Genomic DNA, 26,014 nt, shown 5'->3' on the forward strand with positions numbered 1-26,014 from the left:
GAAAATAGCTCTCTCTCTCTCTCTCTCTCTCTCTCTCTCTCAATTTTCAGGTTAGGGTAGGGATTTTGGTGGTGGGTTCTTTTTTTTTTTTAGGGGAAGGGACTACAACATATAGGCATTTTTTTTTTTTTTTAATCTGGATTTTTTTTTTTAATTTAAGAAATAAAAAAATTAAATCTTAAATTAATGGCTAAATGGTGTTGTTTTGGGGATTTAATGGCATAACGGATGACTGAATTAAGGAGTTTTGAAAGACGAAACTACATTATTAGTCCTTGAAGTTTACTGCTTAGCGCATTTAGTTCTTAAAGTTTTAATTGAGGCTATTAGTCCTTAAAATTTCAAAACTAAACACAATTGGTTTCTCTATTAACTATGTTAGTTTTGTGCTTAGTGTCTAATGGAAAAATGAGAGGCATGCTTTTAATGACATGGCAATATTTCTTATTTAAAAAAAAAAAAATCTCAAAATCTCTCCTCTCCTTTTCTCTCCTCTCCTTCCCCTCTCTCTCTCTCTCTCTCTCTCTCCGTTACCTCTCATTCTCTCTGTGTGTAACTTCCATGAAATCCATGTCAAAAATCTTCAAAGACAGCAAGACAAGGAGATCCCAAGCAAGAGTTCGTACATCAGTCATAGCCTACATATATGCAATACCTGAGCAGATCTCTTGCTGTGAACATCTAAAATTAAATTTCTCAATAACCCAATAGGACCCTTTGATTTTCTCCATCTATTTCTCTTTTTTTAATATTATATAATTTGTCTGTATTTGACTTGATCATTGTCTAATTCTGCACAAAAATTTAGCTTCAGTTGAATTTTTGAGCGTTGCTTTCCTGGGATTTATATGGTAAAAATTGGGCTTTGAATGTTTTAGTTTAGGATCTTATAAGACTTCGTGTGTGCTGCCTCTCTTTGAAGATCTTAAGGTCTTTGGAGACTTTGATCCAAATCAAGTGGCTGCTCCTAGAGTCCTCCTTGTCTCTCGTATCTATCTGATGTTTCATGTCTGGCTAAAATTTATGGAGAGAGAAAGGAGTCCAGAGAGGAAAAGAGATTTTAAGGTTCTGTTAGAATTTTGGTACTTGGTTCTGGGTTGTATTTTTAAATGAAGTTACAAATTTTGATTGGCCACTTAAGTTACATTGCAACGATTATACTTTTAGACATTGCAGTGATATGACAGGGTTGCCACATCATTAAAAATATGCCTACTCATTCTTCCGTTAAACAAGTAAGCAAAGAAACTAAGGAAGTTAGTGAAGTGAGCAATTATGTTTAGTTTTAAAACTTTAGGGATTAATAAAGCTCCATTGAAATTTCAGGGACTAAAAGCGCTCAATAGGTAAACTTTAGGGGCCAATAGTGTAATTTTCTGTTTTGAAACTAGAGTATAAAATGAAATAATGCAAATTTAGAGGATTGAAATGAAAAGTAGTGAAACTTAGAGGGTGGGTTTTGGAATTTGGCCCAAAAAAAAAAAATTCCTCCAAATACTTAGGATCTCTTTCATTCTAATCTGGAGACTACTACACATGATATCTAAGAATTTCAAGAATAAGTGTTATTCTAAGGCTACCAGAAATTTGTGATCAAGTTTTTTATGATTGTATTGATGGCATTCTGAGCTTTTATTGGAAGCACACAAGGGCTATGAGCTTGTTGCTACCTACCACTCTTATTTTTGTTAATTAGTTGGAGAATATCTAGTTTGGGATCCTAAACAGATCGTTGAGAGGATCCTGAAGATCAAATCATAGGATTAGAGCAAGGATCGTAAGATTCTAGTTTTTGTAAAAGAATAAAGTGAAAAATCATCAATAATGATGATATATGTTAAGACCATTAAAAAAAATAAGTAAATTTGACAAAAATTAAGTTGATAATTACTAAGTACCCAATTTCCAATAAGTTAACTAAAGGGGTAAAGGACAAGAATAGCAAGTAAAAAGGATAAATTGATAAACTAAAACATATTGACAATCTCAACGTAAGTACAGTCTACTTGATGGAGAGAGAGAGAGAGAGAGAGAGAGAGAGAGAGAGAGAGAGAGAGAGGAAAAAAAAGCACACTCTACTCTATAAGCTAAACTCTACTCTATAAGCTAAATTTCATTAAGTTTTCATCTGTACTTAGCATCCGTTTGGATACTGAGGTTTGTGTGTCTGTGGTTTTTTTTTTTTTTTTCTTTTTTTTTTTTTTTTAAAAAAAAAAAAAAAAAAAAAAAAAAGGAAAGATGCTTGTGCCACATAAAGTGGCAAAACTTGTGCCACAACCCGCCCACATGGCAAGTTGAAAGTGATAAGGGTGATAGTGAGTCCATGTGAGGACACCTCTCAACCACTCATAACTCGCCACATGGGTGAGTTGTAGTCAAGTTGTGCCATTTTATATGTCACTAGCATAGCTCTTTTATTAAAGGCTTCTGAAGTTATAAAGGCTGTGTGCCTTAATGAGAAGCTAACTATTTTTTTTTTTTTAATTTTTGTCATAGACATAATATATTTCACTTTCTTTTTTGTTACATTTTGTTAAGGTGATAAACAATGATTAGTGAATTTTTATTATTATTATTATTATTGAATAACTTGTGCAACTTCACTTCATGTAACCACAACTAACATCACTTTTATTGTACATCTATCATAATCTGTCACCTCAAACATTATGAAAAATAAAAAGTGATGAAATTACACTATACAGATAACTGAAATTGTGAAACACGATTTTAGCTCGTGCGCGTTCAGCAGTGTATAACTCAATTTGTGCAACAAAAATTAACATGAAAAACATAGTGAAATTTGTTTTGTTATTAGAGTTATTGTGTTTTGTAACCATCCTTAGTGCCCATTTGTTTGGGCGTTTTGAGCCCAAAAGTTGGCTTTTTAAAAAAGCCAGCCCAACTTCAGTGTTTGGTGAGTACAAAACGCAACTTTTTGACAAAAGTTGCGTTTTACATTTACGAAGGAATGCGCATTTCAGTTTATGGACATGTTTCGGTCCATAAACTAAAAGCTGGAGTGGGCGTTTATAATGTATCCGTTGGAGTGAGTGCAATTACCAAAATTACCCTTCAATAAAGGGCAAGGAGTCTTCTTCAGATCACGCACAGCCTCAGCACATTTTCCTCTCATCTCATCTCTCTACTCTCCCTTTGCCTTGAAGCTCACTCACGCAATAAAATTAATCAAACCACAACAATAAAAGCAAAAAAATTCTTGCTCTCATAAAATTGATATAATTTAAACAACAAATCTAAAATCAAAACAACAACAACAACAACAGAAGATTAAGAACATGAAAAAAAAAATTAGAACAATAAATGATCAAGAAAAAAAAAAATAGCAGTCGATCTGATCCCTGGTTGCATGCAGTCCGCAGTGAGGAGGAGGAGCAACGGTGGCGGTGTGTTGGAGCAAAGACGATTTCTCCTTTCTCTCCATGCGTGTCTATGTGTGTTTAAATATAATGACACCAAAAGGCAAGCAAGATTATGGAATCAAGTATCACAAAGAGAGCTAGAGAATTTATGGAATCAAGTAAAAAAAAAAAAAAAAGGAGAGAGCAGCGAATGAGAGAGCCGAGAAAGGAAGGCTCTTGAATCAAGTGGGAAAATAAAGAGAAAGAAGGCTCTGGAATATAAAGGAAAAAAAGAGATGAAGGAATCCTATGGGTATATGTGTGTAGTGGACAAAATGCAAGAAAAAAAAAAAAGAAGAATAAAAGAAAAAGAAAAGAGTAAACGTATGGATGAAAGAAAGTCAAAGAATTAGAAATCACAATTTAAAAATACTACCACAATATTTTTACAATATTTTCAAAATAAATTTTAAGTAATTAGCTAATATTGATAAGTAAAAATATAATTTTAGTAGTGGGTTTAAATTAGAACTAGTAACAACTTTCTATATAAAATTTTGTTATGATTCTTGTGAAAGTATTGCAAAAAATATTGTAGATGTAACACTTTTTGTTGAAAAATATAATTGTTGAGAATGAATAGAAAAAGAAAAAATAAATATTAAAAAAGAATAAATTTGATTAAAAAATAAAGATTAAAAAAGTGGATAATTAAAAGGTAAATGTCATTGTTAATTGTCCAAACAATACAAAAATTTGTCTAACCTGCTGAAGATACTCTTATATATACATTGTCCTTTTTGGTAATTTATTTCTCAAACTGCCATTTTTATAAATACTAGCCAAACACTCAGCTTTTTCAAAAAACACTTTTAACAATTTTTATTAAACACTCAGCATTTTAAAACTCCACTTTTTCATTATGCACTTTTTGAAAACTCAACTTTTTAATTATACACTTTAACAAAAAGCTGAACCAAACTCACCCTTACTTGAAAACATCTAGCAGTCAACAATGTGGAAAATAATTCATCATTGAGCATTAAAAACTAAAAGAAGTAAAGGAAACAAAGCAAATATATTTTCTTTTTCTCTTACGTTAATTAAATTTTATTGACGTTTTAAATAAAAATATAATTTCATCTCAATAAATTTGGGGATTTGATCATTTCATTTACTTTTGGGAGGAACAAAGAAACATAGGGAAAATGCAAAATAGATTAGGGATTCCATTCCTTCTCACACAACTCTCACACTCACACGAAATATTCTTTATGAATCCATTTTATTCCATTCCTCCCTCCCAAACAAGTTGTAGACATTTCAGGCACGTATCAATCATGGCATTTCAATTTTTTTTTACATAAAGGCTGATTTTACATTTTAAACACAGGTTATGCTTCATTCTCCATACAATGATAAAGTCGCCAAGCAAAGCGATTGACATTAGCACAAAGAATGTGAATATCTTATGTGAATCAAAGAATGTGATTCTCATTCAGACTTGGATGTAGTGGGGTTGAGTGAAATAGGCATTGTTGTTAGTGATGGCCTTAGGACAAGATACAACGCCGGACCTAAAAATGGTACTGCTGATAAGGGAAGAAGCCAAGAACCTTTGTCAAACCTGTGATAAGCATATGAATGTTATGCTACATAAATTCTTCCAAAAGAGGATTTCAAAGCTTAAAATGAGAAAGAAGCACTCAAGAGTTTCCAAAAGCTCACCATTTCCTGGCAGTCATATCGTTGTAGACCCAAAATGGAGCAAATGCAGATAGTAGAGTGAAATCAAGGGACGTGACATGGATCTGCAGCATAAAGGTCCAGTGCTGCTGGTAAGTTTTTGTAGGTTTATAAGATTGCAAATATCACAATTCACGACTAAACAACCATACAAAATTACCAATGAAAAAAAGTATATGATAAGTTTTTGTCTAAAATTGACCTAATATATCATACATAAGGTACTTCCTCAAGGAAAAGAAAAAAGAAGAAGAGGAAGGTGCACATGACACCAGGACTTGCATTCTGGGCTTGAATCAATTTCATCAATGGGCAAAACTTTTATGATTAGAAATTTTGAGACTGCTACTGAAGGTTCAAAAGCTCCACTGAAAGTCGTTGTCATGGAAAACCAACTCACTATTCAACATGACTTGGTATCCAATTATCAAAATGGGCATTATGTTTTCCAAACTATAGGAATATTGATGATATGCATGGATAAATGCTTCACACAACACTTACAAATTTGCTTTCCCTGAAATACTGGGCGAATTCCTTCCAGTCGTCCCAATTAGCCAAACCTGCATAAACAATTATACCTAGTCCTGCAGCAAGTGATATCTGATGTGTAATGGAGTTAACTTGCAATTCCAATATAAAATTAAGAAACTAATCTAATTGCCAACTTCTGTTCTCAATAAAAGGGTAACACTTCATACACAGGATTGATCAAGGCATGTCCTACTTACAAGGAAGAGGTGCCACCACTAGACCAAAAGTCAGTATATAATAACCATTTTAATTTTTGAAGAAAAAAAAATGTGGGAAAACAAAAATGACTTTTATTTGAGTTCAAGACAATGCTTTGCTCTCAACCAACCTATAGGCTTAATCTTTAAAAGCTGTCAGTAAAATGGCTGCCTGATTCAATTAAAATCAAATTGAAATTAACAAGGTTAAAACTACTGATGTGGATAACAGAGAGTTTGAGGAAAAACAAGATTAAATACCAAAAGATTCAATATTTTTGGTCTAGTTTTGATGTGGGGCTTTATTAGAACATTTCATACATTATTTTAGTTATTGTTGAGTGTTAGTATAAGTTCTTAGGTTGGAAAGTTGCTGGTTTAATTATAATAAAGTTTTAATAAAATAGGAGTAGTTTGGTAATTTTCAAATTTTATGGAATGGGCTGCCCTAGGGGTCATGAATCTTATCTTATATTTTGAGTCCTCTCCCTATTTAGTTTAGAAGTTCTTAAGTACTTTTTGTTTGTTATTTATAATCCTAATCATTCTAGGAATAGGTTATTTAGAGTTCTAGTCCTAGGAAATGATTTAAAAATAGCCTATATAACGGTTTATTGTAGTCAATAAAATGGATTGTGAGAGATTCAAATAAAATTAAAGCAGCTTATTTTAAGCTACTGTTTTATCTAATATTATTCTTGTTCTATTCTTATTTTAACTCCAAACAGCCATCAACATATTCAAGATTTAGTATTTTATTTACATAACCCCTTAAAAATCAATCCTTATTTAAGAACCTTCAAGATCTGATTAAGAAATCTAATTTAGTTCTGAATTATTAAAGATCCTACATCAAAATTGGTATCAAAGCCTGTTAAGTGATTCCATCCTGCATCAAATAACCCCCTCAAAAAAAAAAAAAAAAGGGTAGAATTCATATTCACTTGTTTTGCTTCCATGCCTTTATCAGGAGAAAGATTTAGAGGTCAATATCTACAGGTAATCTTCAATCAAATAATTCAGATATTTATAGGATACTGTGCAGATTTGAAGCAGCATCCACTATTTTTTTTTTGGCTCCCAAAGACTGTTTAATATTTTGGTATCACATTCATAACAGGACTATGGTTTTGATATGTGCATGTTTTAGTCTTATATCTTTATTCTTCTTGTTAGCTATCTGTAACAAATTTCAAAAGCTCACAAAACAATTATATAAATATATTTTCAGACATGTTATCAAGAGAGTTAGTTTGAGTTTTTAAAAGTTAAACAGATTTCTCACCCCTGCAGTTAATTTTGATTCCAGAAAATTCAGAGGCCATCTTCTGATCTCGGTTTCTTCAACAGGAGGTGGTGGTGGTTTCCAAAGTACAAAATAGGGAAGAAGAGCATATGCCCCACCAAAGCATGAAAGTATTAGGAATGGCCAGACTGGAATTTTGCTTTTTGAGCTGCAGATACAAAAAAGAAAAAATATTTCAGCTGCAAAACACTAATGATCAAGAAATTTAAAAACATAGCTAGATGCTTGTGAGTTCCCTTCATCTCAACCACTGCTGTGCATGTAGATGCTAGCATTCAGGCCACCTTAAATGTAGCTTACTAGCTTGCATGAATCATCAGATATACTTGATATGTTAACACTTCTATTATTCCATTTATTTGGATCATTTGGCAAAACCAAAATCTATGACAAAGAATGCAACCAAGTAGAATTTTAATTACTTATGAGTCACTTTGTCATATTGGTCACAGAATTCTTTTTCTACAGGAATAAAAATAATTTGAGGAATAAGCATTGGTGGACTCATTGGCTAGATATTGGCCTATTCTAAGTTTCTAACCAACCTTACTGTTTCTAGTAACACATAAGAAAAAGTATGTGCAGGAAAAAAGGTACTTGAGATCATTGATTGACTAAGCTAAGGAATGGCAGGTACCTTCTACCTGTTGGGAGCAGCAGCATGCTATAAACCAAAGGCCACAGACCCATTATGTACCACAGAGACACAAGCACTTCATTCATCCTGAAGCCATCATCTCCCTTCAAATTCAGTAGTTTATCATTAATTAAGTACATATGTAGAATAGGCTTGATAATGGTTGCTTGCATTTTTGGATAAAATAATAAGATAAGGTAGTAACCAAGACAAACTGTTTTGCATCTAAAAAATGAAGAAATTAAAAGTGACATCTCTTTTGAGAAATTACTGATTGTAGAGTAAAACAGTGAATTGAACTCAAGACTTTCTTATTTTAGTACCATGTTAATTTACCCATCATCTGAAAAGTTTAAGCTATTAGCAATAATGCTAACATCTTTACATTCAAATTCCTATACTAATGTAATTTAGTATGAAATTCATGTAAACCATCTTTACATATATCATTCAGATGACATCAGAAAGGAGAAAACTATGATTCTCAATAGTCAATTGTATCATTATAAAGCTTTATAGTTGTGGTTAATTAATGCAAGATACCTACTTAAATGTTGAAAAAAAAAATCAACCTTCATTAAAAGTTTCAAAATAACTCCAAAGATAATCTATTAAAATTGAAGGAATGCATATATTCTCAATTTTTTTTCTTTTTAGTAAACAATAATACTTATTAGAACACATACAAAAATAGTAATAGTAGTGTTTTAAACCGGGTTTATAATACACTAGTCACACATACCCATTAATACTATAATTGTTTTAGGATGGTCTCATTAAATATTTTATTAATACTATAATTTTAGTTATTAACCATTGGTTTTTCATTAGTTTTTAAATTAATAAAAACCTTAAATATACCTTTATACACACACACACACACACACGCATATATATAGTGAATCTTTACACATACCTTTAAGAAGGCTCTATATATTCCACTTTTTTGGATTTGTTAAATTATAGATTATTACTCATAATGATATTGACTAATTATATATATATATATATATATATATTTAGTGATCTCATTTGTAACACTTCTTACCATTATCATATATTTACTAATGATGATTTGCATAAGAAAGACAATAAATGAGAGGTAACATTGTTCATTAAATTTTCAAAAGTAATAGTGTATGAAAATTATATATATATATATATATATATAAGGTTAAATGAAATGTCAAAAAATGAATTTTTAAATTTTCTAACTTTATTTTTTATGTAATTTCTACTACTATTAGAGAACATCTCTTTTTTAGTTATGATTAATATGGTTTCCATAGTTAGATTTTGATTAGTTTTAAATTTAAATTTAGTACTATGATTGTATTTAATTTTTTATTGTTGATTTAATTTTTTAAGTGAATTTAACGGTTTATGTTACTACACTGTAAAGTTTTTAATGTTCTCCAAATAATTCTATATAATATAATAATAGTACATTCTTATATACTATTTTTAATTATTTATAATGCAATATGATAATATTTAACAATCAAAGTCATAAAATAAATAATAAATAATAAAAAAACCACTTAAAACACAAAACTAAATCTCATCAACCAAAATAGAGTTCTAAAGAATACAAAACTTTATGAAACTAAAATAGAGATGCAAGAGAAATAAAATAAAAATCCACCAAAAAATTGAGGGAGAAAGAGTGGAAAATAACCACTTTTTTGTGAGAAAAAATTATGTAAAGAATGGAAGAGTGAATGACAAATTTATACTAAGAGAATGATAATAAAAGAAACAAAATAAAGGAAGATAAAAGGAAAGAGGAAGAGTGATATAAAGGTAGAATGTTTGGGGAGATGAAAAGGTAAAGAGAAGGAGAAAGGTTGGAGAAAGTGTAAATATTAAAAAAAAATGAGTACAATTTGATGAGCACAATTTTCTTTAATTTACGTAAAATATTACATTTTTTATTTTTTTTAAAACAAAAAAGAGAAAAAATATAAAATTTAATGATAAGGAGGATATGGTTGAATTTCAATATTGAGTAAAATAGAAGAGAAGAAAAATTAAGAAAAATTAAAAGATATAACAATAAACACTAAATTATCCAAATTATGCTATGTAATGGAATACTTTTTTTTTTTTTTATAATGTAATCGGATAAAATTTAACAATCAAAGAGTAAAATAATGATAATAATAACTTAAAACACAAAACTAAATCATATCAACCTAAATTAGACTTCTTAAAAACACAAAAATTTATCAACCTAAAGCGGAGATGCAATAAAAAATAAAAATCCACCAAAACATTGAGAGAGAGAGAGAGAGAGAGAGAGAGAGAACTTTTTTGTGAAAGAAAACTATACAAAGAATGGAAAAGAGTGACAAATTTATAGTAAGAAGAAAGGGATAAGAAGAGACAAATAAAGGAAGATGAAGGGAAATATGAATAGAAATATTAAAGTAGAGGATAGTGAGGAGATGAAAAGGTAGGGAATTAAGAAGAAAGGTTGAAGAAAATGTAAATATTTAAAAAATAAGTGAATGTAAAAAAATTATATAAAAATTGGAAATAAAAAAGAAATATATATAGATGTTAAAACCGAAAAAGATGTATAGGTAAAGTCAATAATCTTATACATATATATATATATATATATTTTAAAAGAAATAAATAATAAATTATAATTATGTAGCGAATGATTGGCGATGAGGTAGCATAACAAGAACTTAGTAGCAATAAAAGAATGCGAACATGATGTAAAATAATATATAGATATAGATGTTCATTTTTTATACATGATATAAAAGAATGCGAACATGATGTAAGATAATATAAACACTACTGGACCTGAAACAATCACTTCCATACAAAAATAGACAAGGCGACCTAGGACCCAAAGCCTATATTATATTTTAAATTAAGTTATGTTATTTTGTCAGTTAAACTATCATATTTGTGAAATGGTTTTATTTGAAACCTTTGTCCGGGAGTATTTATATTCTAACTAGTATCAGAGTAGAGGAAAATGGGAAATTATTAATAAATTTAGGGTTGAAATTACTTGTGGACAAGAGGAAGAGGGGGGGGGGGGGGGGGGTGTGCCATTGGTTCATAATTTTTTTAACAAAAATGTAGTTAATTTGTTTATGGTAAATATAGTTTAAATTTGGTATTAAAAATTTCAAGAGTTATACTTCTTCATAATTCCCTCTTAACAATTAAGTCGACACAAAGATTTTAATTGTTCCACATTACTTAAGAGAGTGTGTTATGTGTAGTATAACTTGCTCCACCTTCCCTTAAAAGTTATCATGACTTTTGAATGAAGTTGTGGTGTGCTTTTGTATTAGAACATCTTTTCCTCTCTCTTGTGTGTGTGCGTGTTTGTTTCTCGACAAAAAAAGAAAAAAAAAAAAGGAGAGATCTTAAAAAATAGAAATAACCAATTAATTAATACCTATACCTCCTTCTAAAAAAAGCAATACAAAAANTTTGCAAGAAATACATGTCCCTAGACTGAATACAGTTAAAAGACAATATGTTAAGAATAAAATGAAAATGGCTACTTTGCTTACAACAACAATATGGACAAACAGAAACGGGTTATTTAGATTAAGATTGTTTAAAAAAGATTGAAAGATACAAATAGGGACTTCACTATGCTGAATTTGAATACATATCACTTCATTTTTTAAATTCTATTTTCGTTTCAATCCGGTGGAAGATATGATTGGAAAACACTTGTAAGAAATGGGCATTAGCATTTTACACATAATTATCGAAAACATACAAAATCAACACTAGAAATGCAGTCATCAACACCAAGCATAAGAAGAGAAAGCCTTAGTCCCAAAACTTTGGAGTTGGCTATGCATCCTCAAGAGACTAATTGGAATGAACCACATGTACACAAGCAACGAAGATATTTTAACAAGGCAAACCAAATATTATGAATTTGATAAAATAAAAAATAAAAATAATTTTTTTTTCAATAATACCGGGGTCTGATTTGGTGTGAGATTGAAAACATAGTACATGAGTGCTCCCACAAAACCAAGAGCAAAATTGAGGTTGACCAGTTCCATCCCTCTCCTCCATTTCCACTCCCACCAACCCCACCTTCCAAGGAATCTCCTTTTTCAACAGCTGGGTCTTCTGAGTTCTGATTTGTTAAGTTACCATGACAAATTTGAACAAGACCCTTTCTCTGAAATCCCAAGATGGAACTTGTATGATTATGGGGTTTGAGAAAAGCTGAAAATTTTAAGGTTGTTTTGAGAAATGAGATTCTGGGTTTAAGGTTTTGGCTTTGCAGTGAAGTTCTGAGTTTTGGGTCATTGAGAGTAGAAGATGTGAAGGAAGAAAAGTTGCAGGAGATAATGTTGGCATTAGCTAACATGTTGAAGATATGAGGCTATTTGAAAGATATTCCAATCGAACCGGGGACTGTCTGTAGCTTTTAAAGTGAGCTATAGAAATAGAATAGAACTCGCCTAGAAAACAAAAACAAATAATAATAATAATAATAAATAAATAAATAAATAAACTATACATAACAAATATGAATCTGATGACAAGGTATCTTGTGAGATTGTTGAGACCTACATATGTTGTGAAAGAGAAATCTTTTAAGATAATTTTCTCTAAAGGTGTACATTCAATCTATCAACCCGATAAAATTGACTCCACCCAATTCAATCCATTGCCTTAAGTTGAATTTTCGTGTGGTGGGATTGGGTTGGGTTTGAATTTTATTACTTTTTTAAATTTTTTAGTTTGATTTATTTTTTTAATTTATGAATTATTGTTGATAAATTTAGAATTTTGCATTATTATTATAATTTAAGCATATTAAGTAAAAACCACCTAACCCAACCAATGTACATGTGAGGCACAAGATACAATTTTACAAAATGCTTCTCCACACCAAGACAAAAAGGGAAAATAAGGTTTCATACTTTGGATGTGAAGTGTTTTACATAATGTCCACGTTTTTACATCAAACTAGCTAGTTGGCGAATGAAACTTTTCCCTTAATTAAGGGAAAAGTTTCATTGACACTTTCCAAACTTTCCAATCTTTGATAGGTAACTTATACGTATCATTAACACTAAGATCACTATCACTGTTTGGTGAATGAAGTCATAGTGTTTAATCAAACTCTTCACTCCCAAAGATATGAATTACGTAAAAATTATCATTAATTAAGTACATATGTAGAATAGGCTTGATAATGGTTGCTTGCATTTTTGGATAAAATAATAAGATAAGGTACGTAACCAAGACAAACTGTTTTGCATCTAAAAAATGAAGAAATTAAAAGTGACATCTCTTTTGAGAAATTACTGATTGTAGAGTAAAACAGTGAATTGAACTCAAGACTCTCTTATTTTAGTACCATGTTAATTTACCCATCATCTGAAAAGTTTAAGCTATTAGCAATAATGCTAACATCTTTACATTCAAATTCCTATACTAATGTAATTTAGTATGAAATTCATGTAAACCATCTTTACATATATCATTCAGATGACATCAGAAAGGAGAAAACTATGATTCTCAATAGTCAATTGTATCATTATAAAGCTTTATAGTTGTGGTTAATTAATGCAAGATACCTACTTAAATGTTGAAAAAAAAAATCAACCTTCATTAAAAGTTTCAAAATAACTCCAAAGATAATCTATTAAAAAAAAAAATTGAAGGAATGCATATATTCTCAATTTTTTTTTTCTTTTTAGTAAACAATAATACTTATTAGAACACATACAAAAATAGTAATAGTAGTGTTTTAAACCGGGTTTATAATACACTAGTCACACATACCCATTAATACTATAATTGTTTTAGGATGGTCTCATTAAATATTTTATTAATACTATAATTTTAGTTATTAACCATTGGTTTTTCATTAGTTTTTAAATTAATAAAAACCTTAAATATACCTTTATACACACACACACGCGCATATATATAGTGAATCTTTACACATACCTTTAAGAAGGCTCTATATATTCCACTTTTTTGGATTTGTTAAATTATAGATTATTACTTCATAATGATATTGACTTAATATATATATACATAATATATATATATATATATATTTAGTGATCTCATTTGTAACACTTCTTACCATTATCATATATTTACTAATTGATGATTTGCATAAGAAAGACAATAAATGAGAGGTAACATTGTTCATTAAATTTTCAAAAGTAATAGTGTATGAAAATTATATATATATATATATATATAAGGTTAAATGAAATGTCAAAAAATGAATTTTTAAATTTTCTAACTTTATTTTTTATGTAATTTCTACTACTATTAGAGAACATCTCTTTTTAGTTATGATTAATATGGTTTCATAGTTAGATTTGATTAGTTTTAATTTAAATTAGTACAATATTTTATGATTTTAAGTGATTTAGGTATATTCTACTTAAGTTTAATGTTCTCAAGTTTTTTATTTTAAACTTTTCATTCAACATTACTAATTGAGTTGTTTTTACTTATATCGATTGTTTTCTATCACCTCCTTCCATTGGCCTATCATTTCAAATTATGATGACTTGACATATGCATATATATTATTAATTAGTTTTTAACTATGTTTGATTCATTCTTATTAGCTTGGTGTGATGAGTGTTTCCTAGATTACTCACTAATGAACAATTTTATTTTTTAAATTTGGCAAAATATATATTAAATTTTTAAAAAAAAGGAGTGGAAAATATTAATGATATATGGGGATGTGGCTGATTTAAATGTTAAATAAAATGATATGAGAAAAAAAAAAAAATACATAAAATAAACACTAACTTATCCAAATAATTCTATATAATATAATAATAGTACATTCTTATATACTATTTTTAATTATTTATAATGCAATATGATAATATTTAACAATCAAAGTCATAAAATAAATAATAAATAATAAAAAAACCACTTAAAACACAAAACTAAATCTCATCAACCAAAATAGAGTTCTAAAGAATACAAAACTTTATGAAACTAGAATAGAGATGCAAGAGAAATAAAAATAAAAATCCACCAAAAAATTGAGGGAGAAAGAGTGGAAAATAACCACTTTTTTGTGAGAAAAAATTATGTAAAGAATGGAAGAGTGAATGACAAATTTATACTAAGAGAATGATAATAAAAAGAAACAAAATAAAGGAAGATAAAAGGAAAGAGGAAGAGTGATATCAAGGTAGAATGTTTGGGGAGATGAAAAGGTAAAGAGAAGGAGAAAGGTTGGAGAAAGTGTAAATATTAAAAAAAAAATGAGTACAATTTGATGAGCACAATTTTCTTTAATTTACGTAAAATATTACATTTTTTTATTTTTAAAACAAAAGAGAGAGAAAATATAAATAATTTAATGATAAGGAGGATATGGTTGAATTTCAATATTGAGTAAAATAGAAGAGAAGAAAAATTAAGAAAAATTAAAAGATATAACAATAAACACTAAATTATCCAAATTATGCTATGTAATGGAATACTATTTTTTTTTTTATAATGTAATCGGATAAAATTTAACAATCAAAGAGTAAAATAATGATAATAATAACTTAAAACACAAAACTAAATCATATCAACCTAAATTAGACTTCTTAAAAACACAAAAATTTATCAACCTAAAGCGGAGATGCAATAAAAAATAAAAATCCACCAAAACATTAGAGGAGAGAGAGAGAGAGAGAGAGAGAGAACTTTTTTGTGAAAGAAAACTATACAAAGAATGGAAAAGAGTGACAAATTTATAGTAAGAAGAAAGGGATAAGAAGAGACAAATAAAGGAAGATGAAGGGAAATATGAATAGAAATATTAAAGTAGGGGATAGTGAGGAGATGAAAAGGTAAGGGAATTAAGAAGAAAGGTTGAAGAAAATGTAAATATTTAAAAAATAAGTGAATGTAAAAAAATTATATAAAAATTGGAAATAAAAAAGAAATATATATAGATGTTAAAACCGACAAAGATGTATAGGTAAAGTCAATAATCTTATACATATATATATATATATATATATTATTAAAGAAATAAATAATAAATTATAATTATGTAGCGAATGATGTGGCGATGAGGTAGCATAACAAGAACTTAGTAGCAATAAAAGAATGCGAACATGATGTAAAATAATATATAGATATAGATGTTCATTTTTTATACATGATATAAAAGAATGCGAACATGATGTAAGATAATATAAACACTACTGGACCTGAAACAATCACTTCCATACAAAAATAGACAAGGCGACCTAGGACCCAAAGCCTATATTATATTTTAAATTAAGTTATGTTATTTTGTCAGTTAAACTATCATATTTGTGAAATGGTTTTATTTGAAACCTTTGTCCGGGAGTATTTATATTCTAACTAGTATCAGAGTAGAGGAAAATGGGAAATTATTAATAAATTTAGGGTTGAAATTACTTGTGGACAAGAGGAAGAGGGGGGTGGGGGGGGGGGGGTGTGCCATTGGTTCATAATTTTTTTAACAAAAATGTAGTTAATTTGTTTATGGTAAATATAGTTTAAATTTGGTGTTAAAAATTTCAAGAGTTATACTTCTTCATAATTCCCTCTTAACAATTAAGTTCGACTCCTTCTAAAAAAAGCAATACAAAAAATAATAATAATAATAAATACTTCAACTTAAGTGGTGCTAGTGCTACTATCTTGAATGCATTAACCATTTTAAGAAGGGTTGCCAATTCGTGGATGTACCACTAATATCTTGGTGTTATCGACACTACCCACGATGTCAGTCTGAGTAGAGGTTCTCAAATCTAATCTTGATACATGTTATTATTATATTTTTCATGTTTCCAAAACTTCAAGAAGATCAAACATCAAAATTTAAATTTTAAGTTTTTGTAGTAAATAATTATGCATAAAAAATAAGTTTATTAATCGAATAGTAAATAAAATTTGATTTAAACGAAATTTGATACGCATGTTAAGAACATAAAGAATATGTAATTCTTAAATTTTCAAAATTCACATTTAATAAAAAGATATAAGACAAGTTTAGAGGGTTTCTCTCCATACTAGTTTGGAAGGAAACCTTCCTTTATTATTTTTTTAGAAAAACATGTTTATATTCTCCGTGTTCTTCCCTAGAACACGACTGTTCGTGTTCATGTTTTTCATAATTAATCCACATTTTCTTTTCTTTTCTTCGTCTTTCTTGTACTTTCTTTATAACCAAACACATCAAAAATCAAATCAATAACAGTTAAAAAAAATAACATTTTATTGAGCATTTTCTTGGCACCCAAACGTATATCAATCTCAAGGCCTAAACATTCATCTCACCTAATTGGTAATCCAGAAAATCCCCTTTCACAAACCCAAAAAATTCACTTTCACAAACCCATAATATCCATTCTCAACGCATAGAAAATTAATCTTAAACACAAAAAATGAGGGGCTTTAATTAACGAGTTTTTCAAATTTGTCAAAATCCCAAAATAAATACAGCAAATCCACCCATCTCAAATTCAATCTAAAGATAGAGAGAGTGAGATGAGAAAGTGAGGAGGGAGAGGAAAATATGGCCTTCAGATCGGCTTCAGATCTACTTGGCCGAAACCCAAATACCCCACCTACTTAGGTGAGAACGACCATAGCAAAAATACCGACCCACCACCTACGAACCTAATTGCTGATCCCACACAACTCCAATGATAGCAATCAGCAACCTCCATCACTAGCTATGGACTCATGTTACACCGACAACCTTAGAAGAAAGAAAGAAAGACACCTACTTCAGAAAAATCAAATATAACAACAAAGATAAACGGCAAATAGGTGAATGTTGAGAGGGGGGTTTCGTAGGATGAATGGTGGAAATGGGGGAGCTTTGGCCATGGGGTTCAATCGAGAGAGAGAGAGAGAGAAATAAATGTTTGACTTACCTTCAATATATTTTTAACAAGACATGTCTTTTTGTTTTAAATATACAATGATAAGTGATAGTGAGTTTTAATCTCTACTTTATATTTAATTAGTAAGTGATATGATAGTCTCTCATTTAAAAAAAAAGAGATTTCTTTTAAAAAAGTACTGGAGGTAAACTAAACCCGAAAAATAAAAGAGACGGTGGAAAAAATATTCGTGATTTTGTTTGGTTGTTAAGAAAGTGCAAGAAAAATCTAAGAATGTTCATATTTATTTTTTTTTTCTATTTTTTAAAAGTTTTGATTCTAAATTCATTTTAAATGCTGACATTGGATTTTTTAATGTTAATTAAAAAAATTTATTATTATTTTAATAACAATATAGACACTTTGTGCCAACTATGCACTTCATCTATCTCGTATACTATTTTCGTTAGTGAGACGCTAGACACTAAAACGAGAATAGTTTTTTTTTTTTTTAATATATATATATATATATATATTATTTTGAGACCAAAAGTGGGAAAAAGTGGAAAAATATGTATTTACCTAAATGGAAATCGGCAAAAAATATAAAGACTATTTACCACCATAAAATAAAATAATATAATAAAACTAACCAAACACTGCGTTGTACAACTGCCACAACCACCATAACCCATCCACAACCTTAACAGACAGCAGATAAGGTAGCTCTCTCTCTCTCTCTCTGTCTCTCTGCACAGCCATGGCTGAAGCTACAAGACTCTTTCACACCACACTGATACCAAGTTTCAATCCACTCCACAAAACCAAGCCTTACTCATACTCTCAGTCTCCCCCAATAATCTTTCATAAGCGCCCAATTAACTGCTCAGTTTCTACAAGTGACACTACAAAAGCCACAGTGACCAAGAAAGTCCCTTGGGGTTGTGATATCGATTCTTTGGAAAATGCGTCAGCTTTGCAGAAATGGTTGTCTGAGTCAGGTCTCCCACCCCAGAAAATGGCCATACAAAGAGTGGAAGTTGGAGAAAGAGGACTTGTTGCTTTGAAGAATATAAGGAAGGGTGAGAATTTGCTCTTTGTGCCTCCTTCACTGTGCATCACTGCAGACTCGGTAAGATTTCCTTGACAGAAAGTTTGTAGGAAAGTTGCTTAATTGTGTGTTTCTGTTAAATTTTCTGCGTTTTATTAGTATAACTGTATAAGCTTGAACTTTTATGCATGTTGTTGAAAACCAAGTGATACGAGTGCTTCCATAATGTTTTTGGACTTAGTTGGAATTGGAACATATATTCATTATGTGGGTGTCTGCTACATTTGTTTGATTAGTCCAAATGTATGCTTTTATACAAGGCTGAGAGGAGAAAAATTTTGACAGATGAAAATTAAAAAGCCACAAAAAACAGAAACGTCTTTCTAAAAAGTAAAAACATAACCCTTGAATCCATTAGGGCTTCCTTAAATAAACGAAAGAGAATTCCCAGAATTCACTGGAAAAAGTAAAGGAGAAAACCTCTCTGAAAAACTTATATTGGAATAATGGTTAAATAATTAAATTCACTGTTTTCTAAAAACTTTAGCTTTTGGGACAACTTGTAATTTATCAATTTTAATAAGAAAAGTAAGAATACTCAGTATTCAACAACCACTAATTTATATGAAAGAAATCCTAGGGTGGGTAAGAGACCCTTGGGAAATCCTAGAAAACCTTAATTCTTGTTAAGAACAAAATAAGGCTAAAAAAACGAAAGGAAAATTTTACAACATTACAAAATCAAATTCTACGGGCTTTAGCAAACGTCCCAAAACTGATGGGACCTTAGTCTAACTTTTAAATGGATAACTAAAATAAAAGGAAAATTTATCATATATAACAAACTAAACTAAACAAGAGCCTAAACAAAGGAATTTTCCCGAAGCAGTGTAGGTCGCCGCCAATGAAGATGGTTTTTGATCTTCACTATGATTCCCTTCAAGCCACCAAATTTCATGCGATTCTGTCTTTGGCTCTGACGATTTATGCTAGTACTTTTCTATTCAAGAAAAGTCTGTGTTGTTCATTCTACATCAAAGTTCTTAAGTTTATCTAAATTTGAAGGTTGAGTGAATGATAGAATTCATTGACCACCGAGAGGAATCCCGTGCTTAATCCAAAACATAAGCTAGCTCACAAACCACAAATGTTGACAATCAGACAAATCAATGAAGGAAACAGTCAAAAAGAAGAGACCAAATTCTTTTTGTGCCATTGCAGATTGCAGCATTTAACTTGGCTAGCTTGTTGTCCCGTGCATAAATTTTTTGGAATGCCAAATTCTGTATATATATATATATATATCAGCCTTTTTCATGCTTCTTCGATCTGCACTTCCGAATTATTGTTATCTTCTGGTCTTCTATGAGACCTGTAATTTTTCTTCACTAAATTCATTTAACTGTCATATTTACCTGCAATATTTATTCTTGTCTGTGTATATGTGTGTTTTGGATGCTAGGAGTGGAGCTGCACAGAAGCTGGTGAAGTGCTAAAACAGAATTCTGTACCAGATTGGCCACTGATTGCAACTTACCTGATCAGTGAAGCAAACTTCATGGAATCTTCGAGATGGAGCAATTATATTTCAGCCTTACCTCGACAGCCCTATTCACTTCTGTACTGGTATATTCTACTCTCAATTACTTGTACCAAGTGGAGTCTTTACGAGTCTTTCTTCTATTATGGAAAGGGTCTACTCTCAGTTTTTTTCCCTACAGCTTCTCTGTATTATTTCAGGACACGTGAAGAGCTGGATCGATATTTGGAAGCATCACAGATTAGAGAGCGGGCAATTGAGAGGGTTACAAATGTCATTGGAACGTATGATGCTTCTGCTAAACTTGGTTTTTCTTTCATTTGCCTTTGTTGATATATTTTTTTAATCTAGTGCCTATGTTTTGCTGAGTAAACAATTTGGGCTGTACAAAGTCGAATATTTATTCCATCTCTTGTGCAGATACAATGACTTAAGACTCAGGATATTTTCCAAATACCCTCATCTATTCCCTGAGGAGGTATTCATTTCATATTGCTGAATCTCTATGTGAAATTTGACATCTAATTTAATGGCCTGATGATTTCATTGTAAGCATGTGTGAAGACTTATTCATCTTTTCATTTTATCTGGCCTTTTCCTTCTTATAGCTCTAATGATTGACTAGTTTACTTGTACTTCAATATTTCCATTTTCATAAAGAATCAGGATTTAAGTAAAACTTTCTTTGTTATTAAGTTGGGCATAAAAGATAAGAACATTCCAAACTACCAGTTGTATCTGGATCTCCTTATATGCATATTTATTGTTACTGTATATTTACCATATAACTTATTTTGACTTTCCAGCATGTTGCCTGACCTATCAACATGAATGATTTTACAGGTATTCAATATTGAAACCTTCAAATGGTCATTTGGCATTCTTTTCTCACGCTTGGTAAGTAAATTTAATTATGAGACCTTTGAAATTTTCTGCCTAATCCACTGAAAGAAGACTCTGACAAGGTGTATGGACATATTCAATTTTTTTGTTTATGTTGTCCAAACACCTTTCAATGATTGTCTTGTATTTTTACCATATCTTTGGTAAATAAATGTCATTGAGATCGAAGCTGGATATTTTGATCTTCCTTATGAAGCTCGAAAGGCATGCAGTGGTTTATATGAATGAATCTCTTAGACTTCATTATTCTCTGAAGCACAGGTACGGTTACCCTCAATGGATGGAAGGGTTGCCTTGGTTCCGTGGGCAGATATGCTGAATCACAGTTGTGAGGTATGATTTTTTGATAATTGAGAAAAATTTTTATTAAGAAGAAAAGACATCAGCCACTATGCAAGGTGTGTACTAGAATAGCAAAATCATGAGAAATTACAAGAGTCTAAAAAACTCTAAAAGATGGGACTAGGATGACCTGGTAAAATTGCCATCCAATCATAGAAAGAACATAATATAAGCTTGTTAAGCTCTGTTGTAAATCTTTTGAGGCCCTCAAATTCTCTGCTATTTATGCTCATGTGAAATGGTCCACATGAGATACAACGGGACAGCCTTCCAACTATTTCCAATCCAATACTTTGCAGACTGCCCTGTCCAACATGCCAATAAATCAACAACCCAGTGAGGCACGATCCGGTGCACTTCAAATAAACACACAATAAGAGACCATAACTCCCTAGTGTAATCACAGTGCAGCAGTATATGATCTACAATCTCTCCACCCTTCTTACACAGAAAACACTAATCTACCACTTTGTGAAGTAATGTTAAAAGGTTGTACCCATCGCACAAAGCTGCCACTTTGTGAGACATTGTTATTAGATATATAACTTTCTTGATTTAAACTCTAATCAAGTGCATCTTTTATTGACTGTTCTAGGTGGAAACCTTTTTAGATTACGATAAGTCGTCAAAGGGAGTTGTCTTCACAACAGATCGGCCATATCAGCCAGGTGAGCAGGTAAACAAGCTTTATGTAATCCCACCAATGGCAAACCCTCTCTTAGGTAGGAATTGCTTGGACCATAAACCAAAAATTCTGATGCATTTGTAATTAAGAATCCTCTCGTAATGTCCATATGAGGGGAAGGTTAGAAGAAAAATAAGTCCTGCTGTTTTTTGGTTTTGTTTAATGACTTGATAAGAAAGTTTCGGACTTTTTTTTTTTTTTGGTTACTGGATTCACTCTGGGACATCAAGGGGGGAAAAAACCAACCAAATGGATTATGTCAGTTTTTGTTCATTGAAAATAATCACAGTAGCAGTATGTTATCTGCCACAAAGTCAAATGAATTCTCTCATGGGCAAATGTGTTCACATAGACCAAGCGCAGTGTTAGTTGTGAATTTCTGAATAATCTATTAGAGCTGTAATAGTTGATATATGCCATCAAAAGCAGGAATCATATGTTTGAATCCTTCAATCACTTTCTGCAGGTATTCATTTCATATGGCAAGAAGTCTAATGGAGAGCTATTGCTATCATATGGATTTGTGCCAAAAGAGGGTACCAACCCAAGTGATTCAGTTGAATTGTCACTGTCACTTAAAAAATCAGAAAAATGTTATAAGGAGAAGCTGGAAGCTCTGAGGAAGTATGAATTATCAGGGTAGGTCAATGGCAACGTTTCCAGTCCTTTTAAAAAAAAAAAAAAAAAAATCTTTCTTTAGTTTAGTCATTCTCAAGTATTTCCTAAGCTTGATGGACGAAAACAATGAGGGATTAGCTCAAGTACTAAAAGAGATGCTAATGGCAGTGGGACTCACCTAATGGAATTATGTTGCCGGAATACCTGATTTATCAGTTTAGATAACATAAAAAAATTTGTCAAATTTTGACATGATTATTGAGAACCTTTTTGTCATGTTTATTTGGTAATCTTCTGTTACAACTGAAATTAGACATTTGTAAGTGATTGTTCCCTCTTCTAATATAATGATAACATTTGAATTCTTGGGCATGATTACTCAACTTCTAGTTCCTACTTATGTTTATGATATTCTTCTTACTTCAATAAAGTGTATATGTTTTTAACAGATCTCAGTGTTTTCCTATACAAATAACTGGTTGGCCAATGGAGTTAATGGCATATGCCTTTTTAGCAGTCAGCCCTCCAAGTATGAGCAGACAGTTTGAAGAGGTTTGACTGTTTAACTTTCTTAATTATAAATCAAAATTTCAGTTTTGCATAACCTGTCTCAAACATATTTATTCCAGATGGCTGCTGCAGCATCAAATAAAAATACCACCAAGAAGGATCTAAGATTCCCTGAAATAGAGGAACAAGCACTGCAATTCATATTGGACTCTTGTGAATCTAGCATATCAAAGTACAACAGATTCTTGCAGGTGAGGATTATTTTGTTCAATAATGTTTAGTATGGTTACCAAAGTTTGTTATGAGTCCTTATGAATCATCCTATATATACATTATATATATCCTGACAGGCAAGTGGATCAATGGATTTGGATGTGACATCTCCAAAGCAACTTAACCGACGACTGTTTCTGAAACAGTTAGCAGTGGACTTGTGTACTAGTGAGCGGAGAATACTATTTCGTGCACAATATGTAAGAGAAAACCCCTTTCACCTTCTGCCAAATGTTTTTCATTGTACACAAAAAGTATGAAGCACATTGTCAATTATTGGCTAAAGCTTTGTCTAACATTCATTCCACTTGAAGCTCCATCAACAGTTTGCTATTGGAGACATATAAAGAAGTTAGGCCATAGCTTCTCTCTTGTTAATGATTCTCTTGTTTTGCCTGAATTTTCAATAACAATGCTCATGTAATAGTATATAAGCCATGGCACTTCAACAAAAGTGAGGGAGTCTATGGGCAATCCTCTAGCTCAAGAAGTTAATTTGTTCATTCTGGTGTTGTGCTCTGATGTTGGTAATCAGACATCGAAGTATGGGGATAAGTTGGATTAATGAAGCTAGGACATTGATATAAGCCTCATGTTTTGATGATATGTGGTTTATGAGAATTTGCATGTTGTATGGTTTCTCTAATCCCTTTGAACCAATGGAAAAGAAGAGAAGAATCCTTGAGTAACACAATGCCCATTGAACAAACATTTTACGAATTGATATGGTTTCATATGAGTACAATACCATTCATCTGCCCTAATAACTCAATTATGGTGCATTACTTATATGAGGTTCCTGTTTAACTTTGGTTTTTTATTTCTGGATCCAGATACTGAGGAGGAGATTGAGGGATATAAGGAGTGGTGAATTGAGAGCTCTAAGACTCTTTGATGGGTTGAGGAAGCTATTCAAATGAGGGAATTTCTGAATGCAGTCTGTTCCGGCTGTTCTGATGAATGTTTTTGGGACCATGTGGCAATGGGATTTGGCTCAATTAATACCTGGCAGGTTTCTCATGTTACCTCAGGCAACAGTTTCAAAGACCGGCACATTTTTGGAAGGGGCTATTAACTATGTTTAAATGAGATTATGTATTTTATATGTGCTGCCAAAATATAAGGTAAAAAAACCCCTGGAGCCTAATGTTTCAGTTAATTTTCTCATGTAAAATCTATTTGATGTTGCACAGCCAACTTCCACTGTTCAAAGTTTGAGAAATTACTTAAATTAGAGCATCAAGCTTGGTATTTGACTTAGCATGCGATTGGACTACCACTTCCTTGTTATAAAGAAGGTTTATTTTTTTTTTTTTTCTCTGTTTTGGGGGGGGGGGGGTGGTTGTAAGAATGACCTTGAATTATCAACAGACTTCTCCCAATTTGAAACCACAATTTTTCTCCTACTTGTAACATTGCTTGGCGTTGGAGCTCTTATTAAGGCTTTCTTTTTAATCTCTTCCTACATTTAGTATGCAATTTGAATTGCATCGATCATTGTATAAAGCCCACTTGCAGCGAACGAAAAGAATAGCTTCTTCATTCCATGAATTCCAATTAATTCAATAGGTAAAATCTCTTGTTATCGAATAAGAGATTTGATTTTCAAACCCTACCTACACCAAAAACTAATTGATGTCTTAGTTTGATAATAAAAAGTAATGATCATAGAGATGACGCTAGAAGTTGAAATTTTATTGTATTTGTCCAAAAGACTTTAGTAGTTGCTGAAGTAGTGAGGCATGTTTTCCACATAGGACAACCTTTGCAAAATAAAGGATTTTTAAATTTTCAAATTCCATGTTTCAAAGGGTAGGTACATTTTCTTCCGCAAAAAAAAAAAAAAAAAAAAAGGGGTGCATTGAGGGAGATAGATTCGTTTCCATATATAATTTTTTCCCTGTATTCTTTGACACTTCCCTCCCCCTCCCCCTCCCCCATTTCTCTTTTTTAATTTCTTTCTTTTTGAGGAAGTTCGTTATAATAGAAAGTTATACAAAGAAGCTGAGCTATACCACCCCATAAAAATCATAATACAACTTGTCCCTTTCAGAAGATTCATTTTCTTTGGCCAAACAATCAGCACATACATCTGCATGTGATAAATGAAAGTCACATGGATTCTAAATTTCATTTGAGTGGTCCAATCCACCAAAAATCACATTTTCATTACCTAACAGATGCGGCATACAGATTACATTTTTAAATTTTTTATTTTTATTTTTTATACATGATTGTAGTCTTATTGGGACAAGTAGTTGCCATGTCTAATATTATGACTTTCCTTTAATCATATATATAAGAGCAAAATATTGACCACCTACCACAATCCAATAAAGAGAACCAACTATGAAATTCTTGCCTAGTATGGAAGATTGTGTTGAAGCACAACCAAAAACTATTCTGTACATCAGTTTTACCACACTCACATATATATTTTTACCCTCCCATAT

The 26,014-nt window shown here is 31.0% G+C and overlaps 2 protein-coding genes across 3 annotated transcripts; one reads left to right on the plus strand and one right to left on the minus strand.

Moving 5' to 3' along the window:
• Positions 1 to 4,630: 4,630 nt before the first annotated feature.
• Positions 4,631 to 11,945, minus strand: LOC112029595 (uncharacterized). Of its 2 annotated transcripts, none has more exons than XM_024062275.2 (7): positions 11,751 to 11,945; positions 11,244 to 11,268; positions 7,783 to 7,903; positions 7,125 to 7,293; positions 5,613 to 5,711; positions 5,091 to 5,173; positions 4,631 to 4,989 (listed from the first exon to the last, which is right to left on the minus strand). In XM_024062275.2, exons 1-7 carry the CDS (start codon positions 11,835 to 11,837, stop codon positions 4,857 to 4,859), a joined length of 717 nt encoding a protein of 238 aa, XP_023918043.2. In that variant the 5' UTR covers positions 11,838 to 11,945; the 3' UTR covers positions 4,631 to 4,856. The 2 variants fall into 2 exon arrangements, with proteins under 2 accessions (XP_023918043.2, XP_023918042.2); XM_024062274.2 differs by having other exon boundaries at positions 5,091 to 5,197.
• Positions 11,946 to 18,298: 6,353 nt separating this feature from the next.
• On the plus strand, positions 18,299 to 24,821 carry LOC112010469 (ribulose-1,5 bisphosphate carboxylase/oxygenase large subunit N-methyltransferase, chloroplastic). The gene is made up of 12 exons (XM_065767812.1): positions 18,299 to 18,771; positions 20,153 to 20,316; positions 20,431 to 20,514; positions 20,651 to 20,708; positions 21,074 to 21,127; positions 21,395 to 21,466; positions 22,071 to 22,151; positions 22,627 to 22,799; positions 23,228 to 23,330; positions 23,408 to 23,539; positions 23,639 to 23,761; positions 24,395 to 24,821. The coding sequence occupies exons 1-12, from the start codon at positions 18,400 to 18,402 to the stop codon at positions 24,479 to 24,481; spliced, it is 1,503 nt and encodes a 500-aa protein (XP_065623884.1). The 5' UTR covers positions 18,299 to 18,399; the 3' UTR covers positions 24,482 to 24,821.
• Positions 24,822 to 26,014: the final 1,193 nt, after the last annotated feature.

The sequence above is a fragment of the Quercus suber genome, unplaced genomic scaffold, assembly GCF_002906115.3.
Source record: "Quercus suber isolate HL8 unplaced genomic scaffold, Cork oak 2.0 scaffold_850, whole genome shotgun sequence".
Lineage (NCBI taxonomy): Eukaryota > Viridiplantae > Streptophyta > Magnoliopsida > Fagales > Fagaceae > Quercus > Quercus suber.

Coding starts and splice junctions, on each gene's coding strand:
- LOC112029595 (XM_024062274.2), bottom strand. CDS start 11,837: ATGGAACTGGTCAACCTCAATTTTGCTCTTGGTTTTGTGGGAGCACTC. Junction 7,294..7,782: donor CTGCTCCCAACAGGTAGAAG/GTACCTGCCATT, acceptor TTGTATCTGCAG/CTCAAAAAGCAAAATTCCAG. Junction 4,990..5,090: donor GATATGACTGCCAGGAAATG/GTGAGCTTTTGG, acceptor TGCTTATCACAG/GTTTGACAAAGGTTCTTGGC.
- LOC112010469 (XM_065767812.1), top strand. CDS start 18,400: ATGGCTGAAGCTACAAGACTCTTTCACACCACACTGATACCAAGTTTC. Junction 20,515..20,650: donor GTTACAAATGTCATTGGAAC/GTATGATGCTTC, acceptor TCTCTTGTGCAG/ATACAATGACTTAAGACTCA. Junction 21,128..21,394: donor GCATTCTTTTCTCACGCTTG/GTAAGTAAATTT, acceptor TCTGAAGCACAG/GTACGGTTACCCTCAATGGA.